A 23,419-nucleotide genomic window follows, 5' to 3' on the forward strand; every position below is an offset into this window, starting at 1 on the left:
TTATAATTGTGATATTCTCCAAGAAATAGTTAGAATTTTAAAATCTTAAATATAATTGAATTCATCACAAAGTCTTTTTTTTTTGTGTTAAATAGTCTAGGCATCAGATTGTTCTTGTGCAGTTAAGGTATGGCAGTAGTCACACCAGAGGTTCTTATTGTTTGCATTTTACTATTCATATATGTACCTCTCTTGTCTTGCTTAGTAAATGTTGGTTGAATTGAAACTATTAATCAAGAATAGAAAATTATGCCACAGATTTCATTTGTTGTCCCTTTTGAAAATTTAATACAAGAAAGTGCTTTCTTGATTTATTTTCAGCCTCCATCATTTGACTTTAAAAAACAAAATTTAGATGACTCTTCCTCGTGTGTTTATATTCTTGTTAATGAAAGTGAGAAGTCAATTTCTTCTTGGCTTTGGGAACTAATTCTTATTTTAACTTTCTCTACCAGGTTTCATTTGAACCCAAAGTACAATTGAGAAACATACCACCGCAGTTCCAATTTTTTGATGAGGACGAGGAAATTGGAGAACCACATACTGTCTTTATTGGTCCTATAGAAAAGTGAGAAGATTTTTGTAGTTTTAAATGATGTGTTATTGTTTTCTCTAAAATATGCATGTGTGTGTGTTTATGTATATGTATTTTTTTTTTCTTTTGTTTCAGATTGATAGTATATCCACCACCTCCAGCAAAGGGAGGCATCTGTGTTACTAATGAAGATCTACACTGTCTAAATGAAGGAGAATTTTTAAATGATGTTATTATAGATTTTTATTTAAAGTAAGTTAGTTTTCATGGTTTTTTTTAAATGACATGTAATCACTAATTATTAAAAATTCTTGTTACAATTTTGTCTTTCATTTTCTGTACACATTAAATTTTTTACTAGAGTGTGTTAAAAAGGAATATGTCAGATAAATTTGAAAAGAATATTTGCTTCATTTTCTAACTATAAATCAATCCTAACAAATTAGCTAGAAAGCAAACCTCTTTCTCAGAGCTATTTTTCTCTGTCCGTTATTTTGGAAACATTCAATTCTGAAATCTGTTTACATGGATAGAAGGTAGAAAAGATGTTTAAGAAGATTATGGAATTAAACTGCTTTGAGTAACAAGAAAAGGACTCAAGAGTTCTCTAGGTATTGACAGCAGACATGGTTATGGCTAAAACAAGTTTTGATTGCACATGGAAACTTGCAGATTTTAATGGGATCCACCGTATCGCTACCTCCCTCAAACTAGCTGATCTCCAAGATCCCTTCCATCTCTAATGTTCTTTGAGTCTTCTAAGTTTAGTTTCCTTATTTAGCATGTATTTTTCAAGTTTACAGAATACATTCTGCTTCTGAAGTCAGCCAGTAACATTTAGAGAAAGGGAAAAAACATGTTCTTATTGGTGGGAAATGCTTTGTATACTCTCCAAGGGCTTTTCTTTCTGTTGGTCTTTTCTTTTCCTCAGATATATGTGATCTGCTTTACCCAGCACCAATTATGGCATTAATAATGCTGTAGGCTTCAGTGCTCATGTTGCTTTGGGGATTTCAAAGTGATTGAGTTATTTTAGTGTTGAATTATATTATTAAAATTTAACAAGTATAGTAAATAGATTTCTGGATTCATAAGAACTGAAACATTGGTTTTCCTATAATCAGAAGTATCTTATGATGCCTTTTTGAACTAGATACCAGTATATGTAAATTTGAGATGTTATGCTAGAAATTATAAGCATCAGATTTCAGTGATGTCAGAGCAATTGAATGAATATTCAAAATTCAGTACATTTGTTTTGTAAATTATTTTAAAAAATAATTTGATAAAAGAATTTAGGCATTTACTCCCAAAGAGCATAGAATTTTAGAACTGAAAGGGTTCCATTGTCTAGTCCAAGCTCTTATTTTACAGATGAAGAAAATAATCCCACAGTTCAGAACATGTTCACAGACATTTATTTTTTCACAGCATCCTGCTAAGGAAGAGATTAGTGCTTTTTGCTGTTTCTAATTATACAGAAAAAGAAACTGAGACTTAGAAGTATTGTACGCTAGTATTGGTGTCAAGAGTAGCGCTCAGGCTCTTTTTTTATTCTTGCTACAGTGCTCTATCCTTTATTTTTAAACCAGAAAAAAAGTGATATTTGAAAGTGCTATAGAGCAAAACATTTAAAGTACAATATTGTAATGAACAGTAAGTGGAAAGACTTTTTGTGGTGAGTTCAGTTAAACTGTAGGGTAACTTCACTTCTTGATTTACACATGAATATTTCACGATGTGAGAGAAGAATAAATATAATATGTTGTAATTCCTGCTTTCTTGCTCTATCTCATGTACAATCCTTGTGGTCCCACTAAGTATAGAAAGTGATAGGCAGATAAGCAGTGAGTTTGGATGTGGAATTAAACTCTGGTGATCCCGAAAAAGCTTTAGATCTAATGACATCTGTTTTATGATAGAAAAATTATTGTGACATTAGTAGGAATTTCTTGACAGTTTAGATAAAAACCAATAAAAATACTTACAACTTTCAAGTCATAGTTTCACTTCTTTGTATTTGCATTTATCTCAGAGGATGTTGTATGTGTGGGTCATGACTGAGGAACCAAGTAAAATATCAGTCACTTGTTTTAGTTCTAGGAAATGAATACATATTTGGATTAAATTCCTATTTGATCCCTGAATTTAGATCTAGTTTTTGTTAAAATAATAAGTTCACACAATAAAACATAATGGAATTAACTGTTTCTGAACTAGGTATTTGGTACTTGAAAAATTGAATAAAGAAGATGCTGACCGAATTCATATCTTTAGCTCTTTTTTCTATAAACGCCTTAATCAAAGAGAGAGAAGAAATCTTCATGAAACAACAAACCTATCGTAAGTTGGGTTAAAACAATTTTTAAAAAAATTCTTTAAATGTTAATAAATATCACAGCATGCTATTCTGATTGAGAGCTTATGTTAGATTGTGAAGTAAAAGGGGAGTGTTTTCCTGGAGTCTTGATTTTTATCAAATCTAAAAGCAGTCTACATATTATGCCTGGGTTGATGGGGGTTTTTTGGGTGGTAGGTGAGGGAAAGTGTTTCATTCATGTGAGACACAGTATATGATATGACTTAATTTTTGCTGATAGCTAATAACAAGAAGTGCAAGGCATATTTGTTACTATGACTTGCCTACATTATATTAATTTGAAGATTTGACTTGACCTCAGCCTTTCTTTTTTCTGACTCCAAAACGTTTTACGTCACACGGAGGGTGTTAGTTTTAGTTTGACAGTGAATATGGTTATAAAACAGTGGAGGGACCTTCTAATGCATTAAAAAATCCTTACATTGCATCATTTCTTTATTTCATCTTATAGGATACAACAGAAGCGACATGGGCGTGTTAAAACATGGACTCGGCATGTAGATATTTTTGAAAAGGATTTTATTTTTGTTCCCCTCAATGAAGCGTGAGTAGACATTTCTTTTATATCTACAACATTTGTGGTGGTGTTCTTTGAATACTTGTTTTCAGGGTAAAACCAAATAAACTGTTAATTGATTACTTTTACAAAACAGCTTCTTAGTAAGAACTTGTGCATATTCACGTTGTGTAAGCTACTTAAAATTTTTTAATGAATCCTACATGATATTGCTGGATCATAAAATTTTCACATATATTACTATAGCATAATTATTCAAGTATTTTTCAGCTATTGGACACATAGTTTTAAAACAAGAATTTTTTTTCTTGTTATCAATATTCTCTTTAATATCTAATTCCATTAGTGTGATTTTCCAGGTTAGAAGGGAACTGCTGAAATATCTTGATTTGGGGAGTTATATAATCACACTGCTGCCTTGAGAATATCATTTTGACAGCTGTGTGTGTATTAGAGCATTGGATAGGGGAGGGACCTGATATAAGGAACCCATTTAGGAGGGTGTTGTAATAATATATTTGAGGTGTGAGGAGGTGGAAAGAATGGGACAGATGAAAGAGAATTTGCTGAGGTAGATTCAGCAAGGCTGCAAATAATTAAGAGGGGTGGGGTGGTAAGTAAGAGTGACCATTAGAGGACAACTTTGAGGTTGCACACCTTGGTTGCTAGAACAGTGCTACCTTCACCAGAAATACGAACTTGAAGAAGGAGGATTTATTTAGAGGGAGAGGGAATAATAAGTTCAGCTTTGAACATATTGGCTGAGGTGCTTGTGGGATGTCCTGATGAACATGTTTAACAGGAAATGTGGAACTGGAGCTCAGGAGAGTGATGAGGGCTGTGTATTTAAATTTGGGAATTAAATGATGGTTTAATCAAGGAGAAACTGTGAGAGCACTGAAAGAATATAGAAAGAAGAAATAGCCTGGTACTGGCCAAGGGTATACCCACAGAAATGATGATGATCCTTCAAAAGAAGACTGAGGAAATTGATCAGATAAGTAGTATGAAGAAAACCCAAAGAGAAAATCTGCTTGATAAAGCAGCTTCAAATGTGATAGCAAGGGAAGGGTTGAAAAGTAAATTGGGAGGACGGTGGGTAAAAGAGTGGAAGCAACAACTTTTATTTTTTAGCCTTTGGCCCTAAAAGAGAGGAAAGATGATAACTTAAAGATATGGTAGCAACATGGCAAAACTTTTTAAATGTAAGAGAAATATGGACATATTTATAAACAATATAGAAAGAGTCACTTGATAAGGAGGTATTGAACATTACAGAGAAGAGATAATACAAGGCAAATTGCCAGGAGAGTAGGGGTAGCAAAGGTTCAAGGACAAAAATAGAGAAGTTGTTGTCAAGGAGGAAAAGGTCTCGACTTTTTCAAATTCTTCCTTCATCACTTATTGTTGTGTAATTCTTGTCAGCTTCAGTTTCCTTATGAGTCAAATGGGAGTGATAGTAGTACCTTTCTCACAGGGTTATTGTGAAAATGAAGTGAAATAATGTATAAAGCACTTGAAGCACTGTATAAGTAATAGTCTCTGTTGTTATTATGGTTATTATTTTTATCTAATAAGTGGGTTAGTAGAGTGAAAGTCTAAAACATAGGATAGGTGGCTCCTTAGTGGCAAACTACCCTGAACCCATAAGAATGATAGTTAGCAGTTAGAATTGATAAATTCTGTCACCTTCACAATTAGTGGTGGTACCAGAGCGTGAGACCTTTCCCGGTGCTGCTTTCAGTGAAAGGAAGGTCTTATTTGGACTGACTCCCCAGCACTCCCTTCTGAAATTATAAAATACATAAAAATGTGCTCTTGTGTGTCTCATAAATAGATACATAGTCCTAACTCTTGAGGATACATATTTAGACAGCAAAGTAAATGTATAGAGAAATATTAAAACTGGTTTTCCTGAAATTTTGTTGTCTCCTGAAAATTAATTTCTATATCCTATGATTTTATGTTTTACTAAAATTAGGCCTTTAAGGTCACTCAGACACTGAGAGTTAAAATTTCCCCAGCAAAGAATGAGGAAGGGAAAGAAGGAATTACCAGGAGGGTAAAGGCGTAGAAGTCAGATTAGTACAATGGATTCGACACATATCTTGGTCCATAGTATCATGACTAGGAAATGAATTATTTTAAAGCAGGTCATGGGATTAGTTAATAGAAAGGTGGAAATTAAAAGAAACAGATTTCTAATAAGTTAGGATCATCTATGGATCAGACAAATGAATAATAAATAATCAGGAAGCGTATATCACTTAAACGGGATTTGAAATTGTTCTGGCTCTTCATAGGTGACCATTCACATTAGTAGTTCAAGTTAATTACCACTGGTCCCAAGAGGGAATTGTTGCCCTGGTCTTAAGTTTTAGATAGGGGTGGATTGGCATTAATGCAGCTGTGCTCACAGAGAAGATTACCTAACATTGTGATTTCATTTTAAGTAAACAAATAGCCGTACTTCCTATAACTTTGTATGAAGGAAATAGGAAAATATCTCAAATGAATGTTAATTCTAAAAATACAGAGGTATTTTTTTTAAGCAGATTTGTCCTATTAGTGAATTGTTGATAAGAGCAATGAATGTGTGAATTGTTTTTTGGGGTTTTTTTTTTTTTAAGTACTAAACATTTCTAATTTGTTCAGAAGAGCAGGAAAATATTTTTAATTAATTGCTAACTTTCATAAATTTCACTAATATACAATAGTTGATTTTTTTTGTTTCTTTTTTTATATTTTTGTTCATTTCTTTGCAGTGCACATTGGTTTTTAGCTGTTGTTTGTTTTCCTGGTTTGGAGAAACCCAAGTATGAACCAAATCCTCAGTACCATGAAAATATTGCCAACCAAAAAGGTTCAGCTGCAGAGGATAGCTGTACTTCTTCCTCTTCCTCAAATGAAATGGATAGTTTACAAAACTCTCCTGCCAAGCCTGTAATAAAGAAAATACCAAACAGAAAGCATAGCATGGCTTTAATTGATTCAGGCACTGTAAGTGAAGAAAGTGACTTATACTGTCAGAAAAGTCCTTGTAGTGGGAAAAGTGTTCTGAAAAAAATCAATCATATGGAATGTGAAACTAAAGTAGAATCTGCTTGTCAGAAACTTGATAATAGGACTAAAGATGAGAATGGCATGCAGAATGAATTTCTACCTTCACATCATACAGGTATGTGTTTTAAATGTTTTTTAAAAGACTAACATTCAGAATAATTTTAATGTTTTTGTGAAGAGGATTAGCAATTAAGGTGTGTTTTTAAATGGAAATTAAATCATTTTGATATTAGAGTCAAAGCCAAAATAACTTGTTTGTGCGAAAACAGGAAAAGTCTATCTGTATTTAAAAACCAAAGAATTGCTTTACTTTTCAGGAATTCCTTATAATTGACTTATAATAAATAGCTGACATTAAAACTATTAATTATTTTTTAAAAAAAATTTTAATATCCTTGATGGTTCTTTCTCGTGTCCCCTATCCCCTTTCATATATTGTACCCTAAGATGGCTAGTCCTGGCTTCTTTGAGCTTTCATATATTTTTTTAAAATTTACCATGAATTATAATGGAAATTTTTGAGTTTGTTTTAATTTCAGATATCAAGTTGGAAATTATTTAATTACAGTGGTACTATGATTTAATTTTTTAAAAAATTATTTTTCTTTAAGGTGTTTCAGTACCATGAAAATATGTTTCAAAAAGGTACAGTAAGATAAATCCTTAATTAAAACTAAATGATTAGTGAATGGAGTATTCTGGTTAATTTCTGTTTTAGTCTTGTGTTTTAAGAGAATTTGATACTATGTAAGTACTTTCCAGTGCTTCTAGGTAACTATTCTGAATATCCATTCTTATTGCAGAGTAACATAGAAGGAAAAGGTATTCCCCAGAATATTTATTATGTAGTGCAATAAAGCTCTTAATTTAAATTAAGGTCAGATGTATTAAATACATGGAACATTTTATTTTATGGCATATTAAAAGGTTTAAAAGTAGACTGCTTTATTTCTCAGGAATTTGAAGCATTATAAATAATAACTTTTAAGCTTTATAACAGGAAAAATAATAGGAAAGGGAATATGTATGAGAAAAGATAAAAGGAAGAGAAGGAGAATATATTTTAGAGAGGAAACACTAAAGGCAAGAAATAAAATTGGGGTAGTGAAAGATAGTATTAACATAGACGAGTAAGGGTGGATCAACCTTTTCAGACTTGTTTCCCTCCGAAATTATGATCCAAACTCTTAAGCCTCTATTCATTTCAGTTGAGCAGACATTTATTAGGCATTTATGTGATACTAAACACTATGCTAGGAATAAAGGAATAAAATTCTTTCCTCAAAGAGCTTGTATTTTAAAATGTGCACAGATAAGCAAATTCAAGATAATTTGAGAAAAGAGAGAGCTAACAAGTTAGGGGAAGGTGCCAATCCAGAAAGGCACCTAGTTAATCCTCTAAGGAAGCTAGTGATTTAACTGGGACACTGATGAGATGAGAGGACAGCCTATGCAAAGAGTCCCAGAAACAGTTAAGATTCTGATATGGATGGAATGTAGAGTATGTGAGAGAGAATAATATGAAATAAGCTTATTTGTGGGGGACCTGAAGAGTTTGTTTTTTATCTTTAAAGCAAAAAGGACACTTTTTATGTAGTGAAGAGGTATGGATTATCCATTTGGCAGATGAATGTTCTTAAGCCCCTTCACTCCTTTGTCTCTTCCTGGGCACACTCTTGGGATAAAAAGAAGCAATAGTCTTTTTTTATACTTGAATATTTAAATGATTTAGGTGATGATGTTGATGTGAAGTCTTTTGATTTTGATGGCATGAAGTCTCTCATCTAATTATCATTGATTTGAATAACTTCACTACTGCTTTTCCATGTTATGGGAATCGTCCTATTATACTTTTTGATTTATGTAGCTAAAAGTATAGTAAAGCATGCAGCTTATATTTCTTATTGAAATTGCTAGCTTTTTGAAAATTTGGCTTTGATAGAAGCAGTTGACGTAGTGTATGTGTCACCACTGAATAACATTACTTGAAATGGATTCTGTAAATGTCCAATTATGTCTTACCTAGTCAGGGGAAGAAATAGAGACAGGCATTATTAAGCTTCTTGTAATATAGACAAAGTAATGGGCAATCTTACTTTTCACCTGAGTATTTTAATATGTATAATCTTGGTAAGTTTTTCAACCATTCCTAGCAAGAGCTCTTTGTAATGGTTTACAGGAAAAGCTTGTAGATGGTTTTCAGATTATGTTCTGTAGAACATGAGTTTAAAATTCATTTCTTGGAATTGGAAGAAAATAGTAATGGCAGGCTTATTTAATTTATGTATGCCTCTCGTCAGCACCCAACCTTAATCATGATAGACATTGCTATTCCAGGACATAAAAGTAGAGGGTTTGATTTTGTTGTTGTTCTTTGTCTTTTGTTTTTACTCACACCACTAGCACCACCACCCATTGCTGGTTTGAAGAACTAATGAGGCATATATTATAAAATATTCCCTAAAAGGTCAATGGCACATTGCCAGGCCCTTCTCACTACAATCATAAGTAGTATCGTTTATATGAGAAAAATTAATTTTGAGTTTCAAATGTACTTGATTTTAAAACAGGTTTTGAAACACAATCTTTTTCTATTCTAGGTACTTCTACACATTTTTATACCTCCTTCCTCACTGGGCAGTTAATGATTCACCAGCCTAGGTCCCTTCCCCAATTGACTTGAGTGGTTACATCTGTCCCCAGCTGGGTGCTATACTCTTTCCCTTGGGCTTGCTACGCAGCCCCCAACACCCAGGGTTTCCTGACCTGGTTATCTGTCCCACTCCTCAATTCTTTCTTTGGCTGGGCACTGGAAGTTAAAAGATTATTCCCCAGCACAGCAGTTCAGAACTTTTCAGTACTGGTGTCTGTCTTATAGTTCTGGCAGATTTTTGCTCCTGAAAGACTGTGGCCAAGCTAGCTGTTGAGGCCAGAGCAAATTTCAGGGTCTCCAGGGCACTAGAAAGAGGGAAGGAGGAGGGGTGGGGGTAGGGGAGACTGGGTATAGACGCAGATTTTGATGTAAGCCTGTGTTACGTCTTTGAGTCTTCTAGTGCAGTCTTAAGTGCTGTTGGGCGAGCGGAGGTGTTAAGAGTGAGTTCAGAGTCAATGACTTTCCTGGTTCTTGGTTATGTTTGTGTTTTTTGTTTGTTTTATGTTTTAAAATTCCTTTCGATTCTGGTTGTGCTAGAACATGGAGACAGCTGAAGTTGTTTTATCTTTGATGCATAATTTCTGTTTTGGAGAGGTTTGAGAAGTCATGGGGATTCGTGACATGACCCAGAAGTCCCTTACTCTTTAAAATACCAGTTGAGAAAGAGAGTAGTATCAGTTAGAGGCAATGCAGTGTGGTAGAAGTTGCTGTGTATCCCAAATCCTGGTACCTGTTCTCAACCTTGCCTTCCCCATGAACAGTCCAGAATAAATGGCTTATCCCTAAGAACTCACACATCCCTGGATCAGGATATTGCTCTGAAGGCCCACCACTCTTAGAGAAAGTGGCCTACCAACATCCAAACTCCCTCCAGACCAATCTTTTCCCCTGCACTATTCCCAACTTCCTACAAGGACCTTATCAACAATCTTTGCCAGGCATTGCCTTACCCTTGGGAAAGTCCTTTAACCAGACCCTCTGGCCCCCATCTTGGAGTGAAGCAAACCTCTTCCAGTCCCCAACCTCTGGTTTTTCTGAAAGCAGATTAATATTATTTAAATTTTCTTTCCTTCATATTTGAAGTTCTGGCTTCTATAAAATTTGGGGGTTGCGTTTGTTTTGTCATGAAAATTGTTAAATTTAACCATTATGTCTTAAAGTTTGAAGTTTTTCTTTTCTTTTTTCTTACTGGTAGCAATTTAGATTTATCCATCTGATGCTTTGTTGTCTATTAAGAATTTCCCTGGATTGTTTTCTTGTAGTATTCTATTTTTCCTTTATGGTATTCAGATTTTCTGATTTCTCCTGCTTTTCCAGGATACTTCTGTAGAATATCTCTGTGCATCTTGACTTCAAGGCCAGTCACTTTGGCTTGTATAGAAATCTCGTATGTTCTTGTAGCATTGTTGCCATTTATTTATCTTCTAAATTTTCCTCCATTTCAGTATTTTCAGATACATTATTTTATTCCTCAGGGATTCTGCTTCTTTGAAGCAATTGTCTTGGATTCAGTTTTACCTAATCTGCAAATTATTTTTGTTATTCTTTATTAAAAGTAATTTTTTTCTGTATTGAGAGCTCAAATTTTCTGACCAATATTTGTCACTTATTTCTTCTTCTGTGATTTTTCTTTCTGTAGTTTCTTATTATTCTGTGCTCTCTGGGCTATCCCAAATTTTTCTTTAATCAGCCATTTTTATTTCACTTCATATTGTATTTGCCAAGAGAATGTTGTATTCTCATATAGTTTTACTCATTCTTCCTTCTGATTTTAGTATTCTCTTTGTTAATTTACCTGCTCGTACATTAGGATTTTGTTGAGACCTTTTCCTTTCATTTTTGATGTTCAGCCTTTTTCTTTTGTTACTTGACTCTCTTTACCACCTGTGTGGTCTCAGTTTCATCAGCTGTAAAATGATGAGTGGTATTAGATAATCTTTAAGATCCCTATCCACTCTAAATCCTATGATCTCCTTTTAACTAGACACAAAATAGTCTTAAACACGGAGGCTGAAGGGAAATGGAGTTTTCAGTCGAAGAGAAGCTTTTGTGGGATACATAATTAACATATATTTAAGGTCTAAATATCATTTCTGAATCTACAATAGAGCTTTAAACTAGTTGAGAGGCTTGCTGTCTCAGGCAAATGGTTAAAAATGCTAATTTCAATATAACTTATGAATGAGATACATTTTTAAATTAGTACTGTGACTTTAATGAAAGAGTAATAGAATAGCCTACATTTTCTTAGATTTAAAAAAAAAACTACTTCCTGACATCCTTCTTTTTTTCTCACATTATTTCTTTTAAGTAAAAAATGTATTTTGCTTAAGCCCCTTCCTTATTTTACTTCATATTTCTTCTCTAGTGATAAGTTCTAGGATTAGGGTTGCCTTTTAGACCTTTTCTTTATTCATGCCCTGGTATCTTATACCTAGGGGGTACTCATAATAATTTATTCATTCTAAATTGTGATATGATCACTCAACCCCATTTACCTGCAACCTATAGAAGATGACCGTCTAATAACAATAGCATAGACTGGTTACATCATGCTAGCACAGAAATATTCTTTGGCTTCCTGTTTTTCTACCAGATAAAATTCAATTCCTTGTCTGACACTCCCAAACTCTATATAATCTGAGACACCCTACCAACTCCACCCTTTTGAAACACATATCCTGCCTTCCTTCCCTCTTCCCTCCTTCTGTTCCCAGAATATCACTTTCTGCTGAATTCCTATTGATTCTTTAAAGCCCAACTCTAGTGACATCATCCCTGAACCCCCATTGGTAATGTCTAATCCTTTTGAGCTTCATATAGCATAAGAAGTTCAATTTTTCATCTCTCTCTGACCTATTTGCCATGGAACATTGTATATTTTATTATGTAAACTTTGTGTGTTCCTAACACTTGTCTCTATGGTCTGTACTCATTGCATGCTTTGCTAATATATGCTGAATAAATTTGAGCCAGATATTGGCAATTGGCCTCTCAGAGTGTATTCATTCTTATACACTATAAGGTGATAAGTATATATTTAGAGTTTTTAATCTTGATTTTTTAAGTTATGATACAAATAACATTAAAGTCATATGATTAATTTTATATAGAATATTGTTAAATTAGTATTAAAGAAATTTAGATTTATTACTAGTCAGTCAATAAGCATTTATTAAGCACTTACAGTATGCTTAGCACTATGCTAAGCTCTGGAATACAACTACCAGCAGAAATAAAGACAGTCCCTTTCCTCAAGGAGCTTACATTCTAAAGGGGTAAGACAAGACGTAAAAGGAAGCTTGGGGTTGAAGAAAACAGAGGTATCCAGGATGGAGGTATGTAGAGAAAGTCTTGGAATGCAGCCTGGGGAGAAGAAAAAGGGAAGGGAATGAACACTTATTAAGTGTCTCTTGTGTACCAGGCACTGTGGTAAGCACTCTACAAACATTATCTCATTTGATCGTCCTCAATCTGTCTACTCATAATGAATAGACTTAGAATTAAAATGACTTACAGCACATATATCGATTATATATAAATCAATGCTTTTAAATTTCTTGTGGGTACTGAAAAATGTATTCTGTATTACAACTGAACCTTGCTTTTACAAAAATCTGAAAGTAAAGCACATAGATTTTAAAAAGATATAAATCTGAAGGTGATTCTTTACATTCCAAAAGAATTTCCCATAGAACTCCTTTAAGTAGTAATGTTGTGCATTTAAAGTAGAATTCTTCACAAAAATGGTTAATGTGTAACTTTTCAGGATCCAATATTATTGTGCAAAGTGTGGTGTACTTCTAATAAGAAAATCCTTGCCCCAATCTTGTTTACACTCTTACTTTGCTTGGCAAACCATTTTTGTACAAGTAGAATTAAAGTGAAACCAGCTAGCTTTGATGAAATTAAGAGTTCACAATATTTTTAATAAACTTCATTAAAATCATCCTTGAAAAAAACATTTTGGCTTTATAGAAGATTATCAATTAATAATACAGATTTATGGCCTTGTAATTATCTTTTAGTCCTTTTAACTTTTTCTTTAAAATTTCTTTTTCCATATGAACTTAATGAGCACCAGCAATCATGAACATTTCAATATAAAAATAACATGAACATTATCTTCTGTTAACCTACATTTTTGAAGTTGTATATTAAAGTTAACATGCTAGTAACAAAACTGCCTTGCTTGTCTGTATATTTCTCTCATGTCTTTTTTGGTCTCATGTCTATTTTAGAAAGGTTTCATTACTGCTCTTTTCTGTCACTATTACCACTATCCACCTGTCCTACTCCCTTCAAGTAGAAGCAAATAAGTATAAACAAGCAAAGCAAATCAATAGATTAATTTGACAGTGTCTGAAAATGTATGTCTCATTCTGTACCCATAGCCCATCACATCTCCACTAAGAGGTGAGAAAGTACGCTTCCTTATCTATCTTCTCAATTCACAATTGGTAGGAGTTCTTAAATCTTTCAAAGTTGTTTTCCTTGACATTATTATAGTCATTTTAATAATTGTTCTCTTGATTCCACTCTTTTATAATTAATTGCATCAGTTTATTCAAATCTTGTCAGGTTTTTCTGAATTCTTCATAGTTATCATTGCTCATGGAGCAATGGCATTCCATTATATTTACCATAATTTGTCTAGCTATTCTGCAGTTGATGGACACCCACTTTGCTTCCAGGTCCTTACTACTCCCCCAAAAAAAGTCATATTATATGTATGTGTGTGTGTGTGTATACATATAAAATTTTTGACCATGCCATGTGGGTATCATGGTGTCAGAGAATATACACGTTTCAGTGTCTTTGGAGGGGATTTATCTACTCTATCTCATTAGTCCTTGTGGATGGGGATTATTTCATTATCTGTTCTTATGTTCCTAGAACCTAGCATGGTGCCTGGCATATAGTAGACCCTCAATAAATATTGATTGATTGATTGATTGATTGATTGATTGCTTTCCTTAGTGTTCAGATTAGTTCAGAGCTCCGCTAAGAGTATTTTATACCTGTCCTGCAACAACTATTATTTTCCCTTTTTTATCATTTTTGCCAATCTGATGGCTTTGAAATAGAGTCAGGGTGGTTTAAATTTCTTTCACTATCATTGGAATTTTTTTTTTCAAGTGATTGTTGATAAGCACGAATTTTCTGTTTTGAAAACTGCCTGCCTGTTCATTAGTTCTTGTTCATAAATGTTATATCAAATCTTTAAGAGATCTTGGAAATCAACCATTATTAGAAAAATTTGCTACAGAGCTTTTTTCTCATTTAACTGATACAGTTTTAATTGCATTAATTTTGCTTGTACCAAAGATTTTCAATTTTATATAATCAAAATTGACTTATTTTTTATGAGCATCTCTAATGCTATGGGGAGGAAAAGAGCATGCCATAGTTTTTTAACGTATACCCTACCTTTCTTTAAGAAAGACCTTTATGTTTAGGTCATATATCAATTTGAAAAGATAGTCTAAACTTAATATCTGCCATACTACTTTCCAGTGGGATTATTAGACATTGTGCCACTGTTTGATTGCTTCTGGGACTCATATGACTGATCTGTTTTATTGATAAACTTTTTTTATTGCCAATACAAGTAATTTTGGAAATTGCTTCTTTGAAATATAATTTGAGACCTACTATTGCTAGGCCCTCATTTCCCCTGACATTTTTTTCTGTCCAGATGAATTTGTTATTATTTTGTTCCGTTCTATTAAGTAATCCTTTGGTAGTTTAGTATGGCACTAAATTAGAGTGTTGATATTTCCCAATTTTGTATATTTTATATCATCTTGTACTTATGGTAATAACAATTAAACAGAGGTTTCATTGGATCCTATTTTTATGTGGTTCTAATATGCAAGTGATGACAACTGTTCGGAAGTATAGAAAAGTTTGAATAGGCACCTGTTAATACTGACATTTAACCCATAGAATTCTTGAAAAACATATGTGACTTTTTTTAATGTAATGTTTGTTTTCCTTACTGATACAGATGGTTTGAACAGAATCAGATTAAATTATAGTGAGGAGCCAGCTGATACTGGTAATAAATTGCTTGACGATGAGCTTATTGACTTCTCAGAAGATCAAGATAACCAGGTGAAGAATAATACAAAGTAAAAAGAATGGGCAGTAGTATCCTATCTTCAATTCAAAGACATTTTTGTAAAGAAAAGAACTTTACAAGGGGAGAACTAAACAACTTCCATAAGTTCTGAAAAGTAATAAAACTGTACTGTCTATGAATTTGGATAATATCAAAACAAAACTACTCCATTTTCTCAACTTTTTTTTCTGTTCAAAAATTTATTCTTAATTTAATGAACTGTTATATTTATAAGCCTTTAGGGTAAATCTGTTCAGGCTCTATGAACTACTTTCCCTCTCTTCAGTGTTTAATATCTAATTAAAGTTGCATATGCTAATTAGGTAACTTTCCACATACAGGAGTATTTATGATTCATATTTAGTCTTTTGTCTGCTATCAGGGTGAATCAAACATGATTTCAAATTTGGAATGAGTGGAAAAGGAAACACAGGACAATTTTATAATCTTTTCACTTCTGAGTTCTCCAGTGATCTTTTAACTTGGTTTATTTAACATGAGTGTTGTGTTCTATATTGTTTATTTTTCATATATTTGCCAAATTTTCCCCTGATTTGTTTGCACATATTTGTTCGTACAATCAGATACAGGCCCTAAAGCTTTGAAATTTACATGGTCGGGGGGGAAATGCAGACTTTTTTTTTTTTTTTTTTTTTTGTGCTTAGGCATTTGGGGGTTACATGACTTGCCCAGGGTGACACAGCTAGTAAGTGGTAAGTGTCAAGTGTCTGAGGCCAGATTTGAACTCAGGTCCTCCTGACTCCCAAGACCAGAGCTCTATCCACTGCACCACCTAGCTGCCCCCAGACATCTTTTCTTAGAAGCCTCAGTTAAAGGTTAATTGTTCCTGAGCACATGCTTTGATGTGTATGTGTGAATCATTTATGTGAAGGTAATGTATTATACTTTGGATACACCAGCTAATGGATGCTGATAATAACTGATGCTTCTATCAGGATGTCTTTGAATTATTTTTCAAAACTGATAATGGATTTCCTTTGAGAGCCATCTGCTTTTTCTTCATCCTTTTTTGTGGACCAAGAACATAGTTCAGTTCTAGATCTGAATTTATTTTTCCCTTAAAAACTAATCTTATCTAATAATTATATTCTTGACTTTGGCCTAATGGAATTGCTCTTTGGTCAAAGCACCACGTGGACTAGTAGAAATAAATAACCTAGGGATTTTGTTTGTTTGTTTGTTTGCCAGGGTGGGGAGATTTGTTTTATATTTCTTGTTTTCATAAGCTGCATTCTTGTGCCAGCCAAAAACATTCTCAAAAAATTTAAATTATTTTGGGGGGAAAGGGGTCTTGCAGCAAGAGTGATCAAGAACTTATAAGCCATAAGTGCTACTGGAAACAGTATGGTACAATAGAAGAATCACTGGATGTGGAATAAAAACAGTTGGATTCAATATCTAGCTCTGGCATTATTTCTGTGATCTTGGGCATGTTATTTAACATCCCTAAGCCTAATTTTCTTCATTTGTAACATGAGAGATGTTTGAGATCCTTTCCAACTTTAGATCTATGATTCTTTTTTTTTTCTTGGTTAGGCAGTGGGGTTAAGTGACTTGCCCACGGTCACACAGCTAGTAAGTGTTATGTGTCTGAGGCCGGATTTGAACTCAGGTCCTCCTGAATCCAGGGTCAGTGCTCTATCCACTTCGCCACCTAGCTGCCCCTGTGATTTTTTTACATACTTTTTTAAAAGCTGCTGTCTTACATGTGTCATTGGCATGTCTTTGTAAGAAAAAAAGATGGCTCTTCAGAGATTCTTAGTAAGTAGTAAGTATATGTATATGCTGGACAGGTCCAATGTTTTGTTTTGTTTTTTAATGTGTCTTTAACATGGATTATATCCTACTTTGTAACAATTTCATTCAAACCACTGGTGTAAATTTTTATGCCACTTAGAAATTGAAATCTGGGCAATGGTAGGAGAACATATATGTAAATTAAAATCTAATGACACTATTTGAAGTTTTAGGAATCCCCTCTTAGGGTCTTATTCTTGGTTCAGTAAAAGAGCTTCTTACACCTCTGGCTTGTAATACTGTTTTTTACATGTCACTATTGCCATGTGTGGAATTGGATGAAATTAATATTATCTAATATTAGACAACATTAGTCATAATAGTCATGAAGTTATCCCGTAGTTCATATATACATACTTGTAAAATTATTTTCTATAAGAATGATTATGCATTTATTTTGACTAAACATTATTTGGGTTCTTATACACTTTACAAATATAAATAATATGGTTCCTTTTTATAGGAAGATAGCAGTGATGATGGGGGTCTTGATGATACCTGCAGTTCTGAATTAGGACAGTGGCATCTGAAGCCTACTATCTGTAAACAGTAAGTATTAACTTATATTTCTTGAGTACAAAGTGAGAGTATCTAAAAGCAAAATGGCAAGCTTAAGTATAGGATGGAAAATAGAAATAGATGGGTCATTTCAATAACCACTTGTAATATAGAAAGAGTGTGGGGTGAAAATCTTAAAACTGATGGTCTGGAATCCACCATTTGGATTCAGATTTCTCTGGCATGTGGATCTTTCTTTCCTGAGTGAATTAAACTGGGTTTCAAGTTAATTCATCAAAAAATAGTCAAATAATTTGTCACCATTTCATTTATAATCAAATCAGCTAAAACATTATGTTGAAGTTTTTTAAAATCATTATTAGAAAATAGAAGTGAGAACCATTAACATCTATGATTATTCTGTTTAGTGAAAACATTCCGAAGGTATTTACCCTAGCCTCTACCCTCTCTTTCCTCACCCTCCTATTACTAGATAGGCTGATTTGGACTTGGCTTTGATCTTAGGGACTCCCAGGAGGTTAGGTTTTTTTTAATAAAAGTTTACTGTCGCTGAACAGTTGATTTGGGATTCCTTGGGTATATGAATTTTTCCTTTATTTCCCAAATGGATTAGGTTGACTGATGGTTCCATGACAGTTCTAGTTAAAACTAGGAGCAGATGTAAAACTAGGTACAGAAGACTAGAAAACTCTCCTTTGAGCTAGCTATTCTTCAGCATACATTATGTATGCTGCAGCTCTCCTAGGTAAAAAGAAAATAATACAGAATTAGAACTTCTAGGAGCTAGTATATATTTTCTTTTTCTTTTTTTTTCTTTCTTTTTAATATTTTATTCCCAATTACATTTAGAAACAATTTTACCATTCTTTTTTTTTTCTTCAAATTGAGTTCCAAAATTTGCAACTCTCTCCCTACCCCAACATAAAAGGCAAGCAGTTTGACATACTACATGTATAGTCCTGCAAAACACATTTCCATGTGTAAATCATGCTGTGAAAGAAAACACAGACCAAAGTATCTTCGATCTGCATTCAAGCTCTTGGTGCATATTGTTCTGTACTTGACTTTGGAAATTATCTGTAACAGATTTTAGTTTTAATTAAGAATTTTTAGCACATCTCTAGGTGGGTGTCTTGTAGCATTTCACACATCTGGCCAAGAGGATGCATACATAATATTTCAGCATATCAGCAATGGATAGAGGATTTTGCATAGATCTTTGTGTTATGCTACCTCTTTTTTTTTTTTTTTTTTTTTTTTTTTTTTTTTTAATTATTTTTAGGCAATGGGGGTTACTCAGGTACTCCTGACTTCAGGGCCGGTGCTCTATCCACTGCGCCACCTAGCTGCCCCTTACCTTTTTTTTTTTTTTAACTTGGAATTAATCCACAAGCCAAATATCCAAAGTACTGTTAAAATGAAATGAGCACTGCTCTAGAGTCAGAGGTCCCAAGATTAATTTCCTCTTTTGATCCTTATTACTTGTGTGGCCTTGGGCAAGTCCGTTCACTTCTTTAGACATCAGTTAATTCATGTGAAAAAGAAGAGTGTTGGCTGAATTCTGAGGGGCCCTTCCCACTCTAAATATTTGATCTTTTGAAATAGAAATTAATTTGGTTTTGGTAGGTTGCATTTTTTAGAAGTGTTTTCAAGCATATGATCATCTTTTGGTAGGGCTATGGGTGGGGATATTTATTCCAAACTTGTGATTCAATTGCTATGAAGATTTTCCTGGAAACTTCCACCAATGTAGAAACATCAGCTTTTTGTAATTTATGATCTTAAAGAACTACTTGTGGGCACTGGAATGTTGAAGTAAGACTAGGAAAACTTTCTGGTATATTTGCAAGGTACCTTTGATGTAGTCACCAAATATGTACCTTAAAGTTTTATTAAAGTATATCATATAATATTAATATATTTAATTTCCTTTGAAACCAGTATCACTATTACTTTCAATATATTGACAAATAATTAAGCACTATTAGTAAACTGTGTATAAGAGATTATTTTCTCTTTAGTGTCTTTACTAAGGGCTATAGAAATTAAATAGTAATGTTTTAACTTTAAACTTTCATTTTTCAGTATAATTTTTCATGTCTTTGCAGCAGCTATTTTACTTAATGACAGTAATTTTTTTTTTCTTCCTTTTCTCCTTCTTCCACCCTTATACACGCAAAAAAAGACCTTGTATCCTGCTTATGGATTCACTCAGAGGTCCTTCTCGCTCAAATGTTGTAAAAACACTGAGAGAGTAAGTTCTAAGTATCATTTTTTTTGCACTTTACATAATAATATGTTTTGCAGAACAAGTAGGAAAATAACCTTACTATATATGCATTTTCACAGGTATCTGGAAGTGGAATGGGAAGTAAGAAAAGGAAGTAAAAGAAGTTTTTCCAAAGATCTCATGAAAGGCTCTAATCCAAAAGTACCACAGCAAAACAACTTCAGTGATTGTGGAGTATATGTATTGCAATATGTGGAAAGCTTTTTTGAGGTGAGTTTCAGTTCATTCATTTAACAGGTGTAGTTAAATGTTTTTCATGAAATCAGTCAAAAATGGTAACCAAAATTTTATTTATGCTCTTTAAAAATCTAACATTTTTAAATCTAACATAAAATTGAGAACCAGAAGATTCTATAATAAATTTCACTTAGTGATAATGTTACTAGATTTTTTATTTTTCTTTATTTATTTTTGTCCATATTTTCTGTTTCTTACATCACCATAGCATCCCAGAGAGCCATCTTATATGATAAATAAAATTTTTTAGAGGAAAAAAAAAGTTAGCACAAATTACCAGTACATTGAAAAAGTCCAAAAACATGTGCATTATATTAACATCGGTGGACTTCCCACAGGAGTAGGTTGGGGGTGTCTTCTCATATATCTTCATTTGAGTCCCTCTTGGTCTTTATAATTTTGTTACATTTTTTTATTTTATTTTATTTTTTGGATGTAGTTCTGTTTACATAGTTGTAATTACTGTCTATATTTTTTTCTTGGCTCTTGAGTCAGCTCAGTGGTATCTTCATTTCAGTTGTTGAAGTGAATTCCTAGAAATTCATTACATCCCATAATTATATATACATATACAGTAATTAATGCATAATGTACATACATACACAGGTGACATTTCTTGGCATTTTAAGGTTTACAAAGCAATTTCCTCACCACAGTTCTATGAGACAGAAATTAATATTTTTTGTTATTTTCTAATGGACAGCTTTTTTCCTTTTTGTATTTAGAATCCAATTTTGAATTTTGAACTTCCAATGAATTTGACAGACTGGTTTCCTCGCCCAAGAATGAAAACTAAACGAGAAGAAATCCGGAATATAATCCTAAAACTACAGGAAGAGCAGAGCAAAGAAAAGAAGGGACATAGAGATATTAATTTATCAGAAGCATCTTTACAGGAAAAAGCAGATCAATATATCAACAGCAGCTCAGACTGAACTTTTCTGTTGCATGTTAGCTCTTCTGTCAGAAAAAACGGAATGTTTTTACCTTCAGTTAGACAAAGAACTGAAGTATTTCACTACTCAAAATAGATTGGGAATGTTTTAAAAAAAAAGTTTGTACAAATGTGTCATAATTGATTCCCAAGGGAGTATGTATTAAGTAAAATTCTGTAAATATGTTAATGAAGCCAATTTTTCCAGCATTTGTAATTAATTTTTTCACTTGTTAGGAAGCTTTTGTTATGTATTTTCTGTTAATAGTACTTAATAGCAACTTCTAAACATAAGACAAATAAAAAGAAAATACTTATAGGATAAAGTGGTTAACTTGCTATTCTTTAGTAAATTCATATTAAGTTCCCCATTGAGTATAATGTACATAATTCAAGGAACTATTCAGGTATTTTTGTGATCCTATTTTGACCTTTTACATTTGCTTTTAAAATACAGTTAAGTACAGTTTAAAAACAGTTTTAGACTATGTCTAAATTCAACTTAGACCCAATAAGAATGATGACTATCCACAAATATAAGGCACAAATTCAAGCAATGTAGCAGTAAAAATTAAAGGTTTTAAATCCTTTGGTTTTCATTTCATGCACTCCAATGTGTAACTGTTCACAAACAACTTTTGAATCAAAAACAGCATTAAGAGCAATTTCAAGTAGTGTCCTGACTTATACTACTTAGTAATATGCTGTATTAGCTATACAAAGTATCTTGAAAAGTTTTTGAAAGGTTTCATTATAGAACTGTTTGGTAAGTATGGTTAGAATTGCAAATTGCCCACATTATCTTTCTATATTATAGTTCAAAATGTGCTACAATCCATGTGCCGTAGTTAAGTAATGAACCTTTAAAAAATCTGTATAAGCATACGAATATAAATACAGGATTACTATTTTTTTGTAATGTCTACAGCAAAATATCTTAAGTGTTCATTGACTTTTCTTGGGTTTTAGATAGATTATTAAGCTTTTTAATTGAGATATTTTCACAGTATGATTTATTCTTACATGTAAAGGATGTTACAGCCTTAAATCATTGTAAAATGCAGAATAAGCTCCTACCTTACATTCTTCTTCATAAATTTCAAAGGTGTTGGTATTGAGATGAGAGATTTACAGCTGTCATGTACAAATCTTGCATGATTCTACCCAGTCATTCATTACTTTTCCAATGAAATCTTCATACATATAAAGACAAACTGTCCTTTTTTTAAAAAAAAAAATTCTGTGTTCAGAATTGAAATACAATTTTTTACGCTCATTTTGCGTTCCATGATAGAATTGGAAGTATATAGGATATGAAGGGAAGAGAAAAACAAGGCAGGAGCAAAAAGGGGATGGAGGGAAGCATTTTAAATTACTTGGTTTAAAAAAAACAAAACAGTTTTGGTTTCAGTTTGGAGATCTCTTGCAGCTTTCAAGGACCATTCTCTACTTACACTTAAAATTTGTGGAGGGAAAAGGTTCACTGTTTAAAAAGAAAACTATTGAGATAAACTTAAAATTAGTCATTGTAATTTGTATAGAGATTAATTCTTTCATTTTCTCTTCCATGTCCTTTCCTTGCAAGAATAATTTTAGTACATTTATTTAGTAGAGAAATACACATTTTTTAAAGTTCAGCATAATTGTCAACTATAAATTTTCTTTTCTTTGCTAACACCTATGCTTCATTACAAAATTTTTATTTCAGATGACATGTTGGGATTATTTCATTGTTAGAAATAGCCTAGAACTTAGTTGCACATTTCAGGATGTGAAGAAAAAAATGTTTAATTTTATCATCATTCAATAAATGTTATGGTAAGATGCTTTTAGATTTTCAGTCTTACAGCAAGCTAATATACGTGTTGAACATAGAACTTATTTTTTTAATAAAATGAACTTAATAGAAAATTTGCAAAATTGATTCATTTGACCTCTTTAAAAATACATTGTACATACTGTCCAAATGTAAGTGTGTACTATAAATATAAAAATTAGTACTACAGAATGTCTTTTTACCTTATTTCAAGGAAAAGTGTTTTAACTCTGATTAAAATATATAACATCTATTCCTTGATTAGGTAAAATATTTCTTAACTCTTGAATCCACTCTACCTTACCAAAGAAGCAGTCAGAATTTTTTGTTTTTACAATAAAGTATGTAGATTCCATAGATTGATGATTCCCAAAATATTAAAGGTACAAAACTGAATACATTGCAGTTTTTTTAACCTTTCCTAGTTCTATACAAAATTCTTTTTAAAAGAATGTTTTAAAATAATTTTGTGTGAGTGTGTACATTTTAATTTCACTTGAACTAGGATCTCAAAACTATATTTGAGAATCATT

General features: G+C 32.7%; 1 protein-coding gene across 2 annotated transcripts in view; it reads left to right on the top strand.

Moving 5' to 3' along the window:
• The window catches only part of SENP6 (SUMO specific peptidase 6), a 116,341-nt gene extending 93,399 nt beyond the window's left edge, over positions 1-22,942 (top strand). For both annotated transcript variants that reach the window (XM_027852919.1, XM_027852920.1), the window contains 10 exons: positions 456-568; positions 671-787; positions 2,756-2,878; positions 3,367-3,459; positions 6,198-6,610; positions 15,159-15,265; positions 17,554-17,639; positions 19,795-19,863; positions 19,959-20,109; positions 20,862-22,942. In XM_027852919.1, coding sequence (XP_027708720.1) covers positions 456-568; positions 671-787; positions 2,756-2,878; positions 3,367-3,459; positions 6,198-6,610; positions 15,159-15,265; positions 17,554-17,639; positions 19,795-19,863; positions 19,959-20,109; positions 20,862-21,071 — 1,482 coding nt within the window. In that variant the 3' untranslated portion in view covers positions 21,072-22,942. The remainder of the gene's footprint in view (positions 1-455; positions 569-670; positions 788-2,755; positions 2,879-3,366; positions 3,460-6,197; positions 6,611-15,158; positions 15,266-17,553; positions 17,640-19,794; positions 19,864-19,958; positions 20,110-20,861) is intronic.
• Positions 22,943-23,419: the final 477 nt, after the last annotated feature.

This window comes from Vombatus ursinus, unplaced genomic scaffold (assembly GCF_900497805.2).
Source record: "Vombatus ursinus unplaced genomic scaffold, bare-nosed wombat genome assembly UNPS02009835.1, whole genome shotgun sequence".
Taxonomy (NCBI): domain Eukaryota; kingdom Metazoa; phylum Chordata; class Mammalia; order Diprotodontia; family Vombatidae; genus Vombatus; species Vombatus ursinus.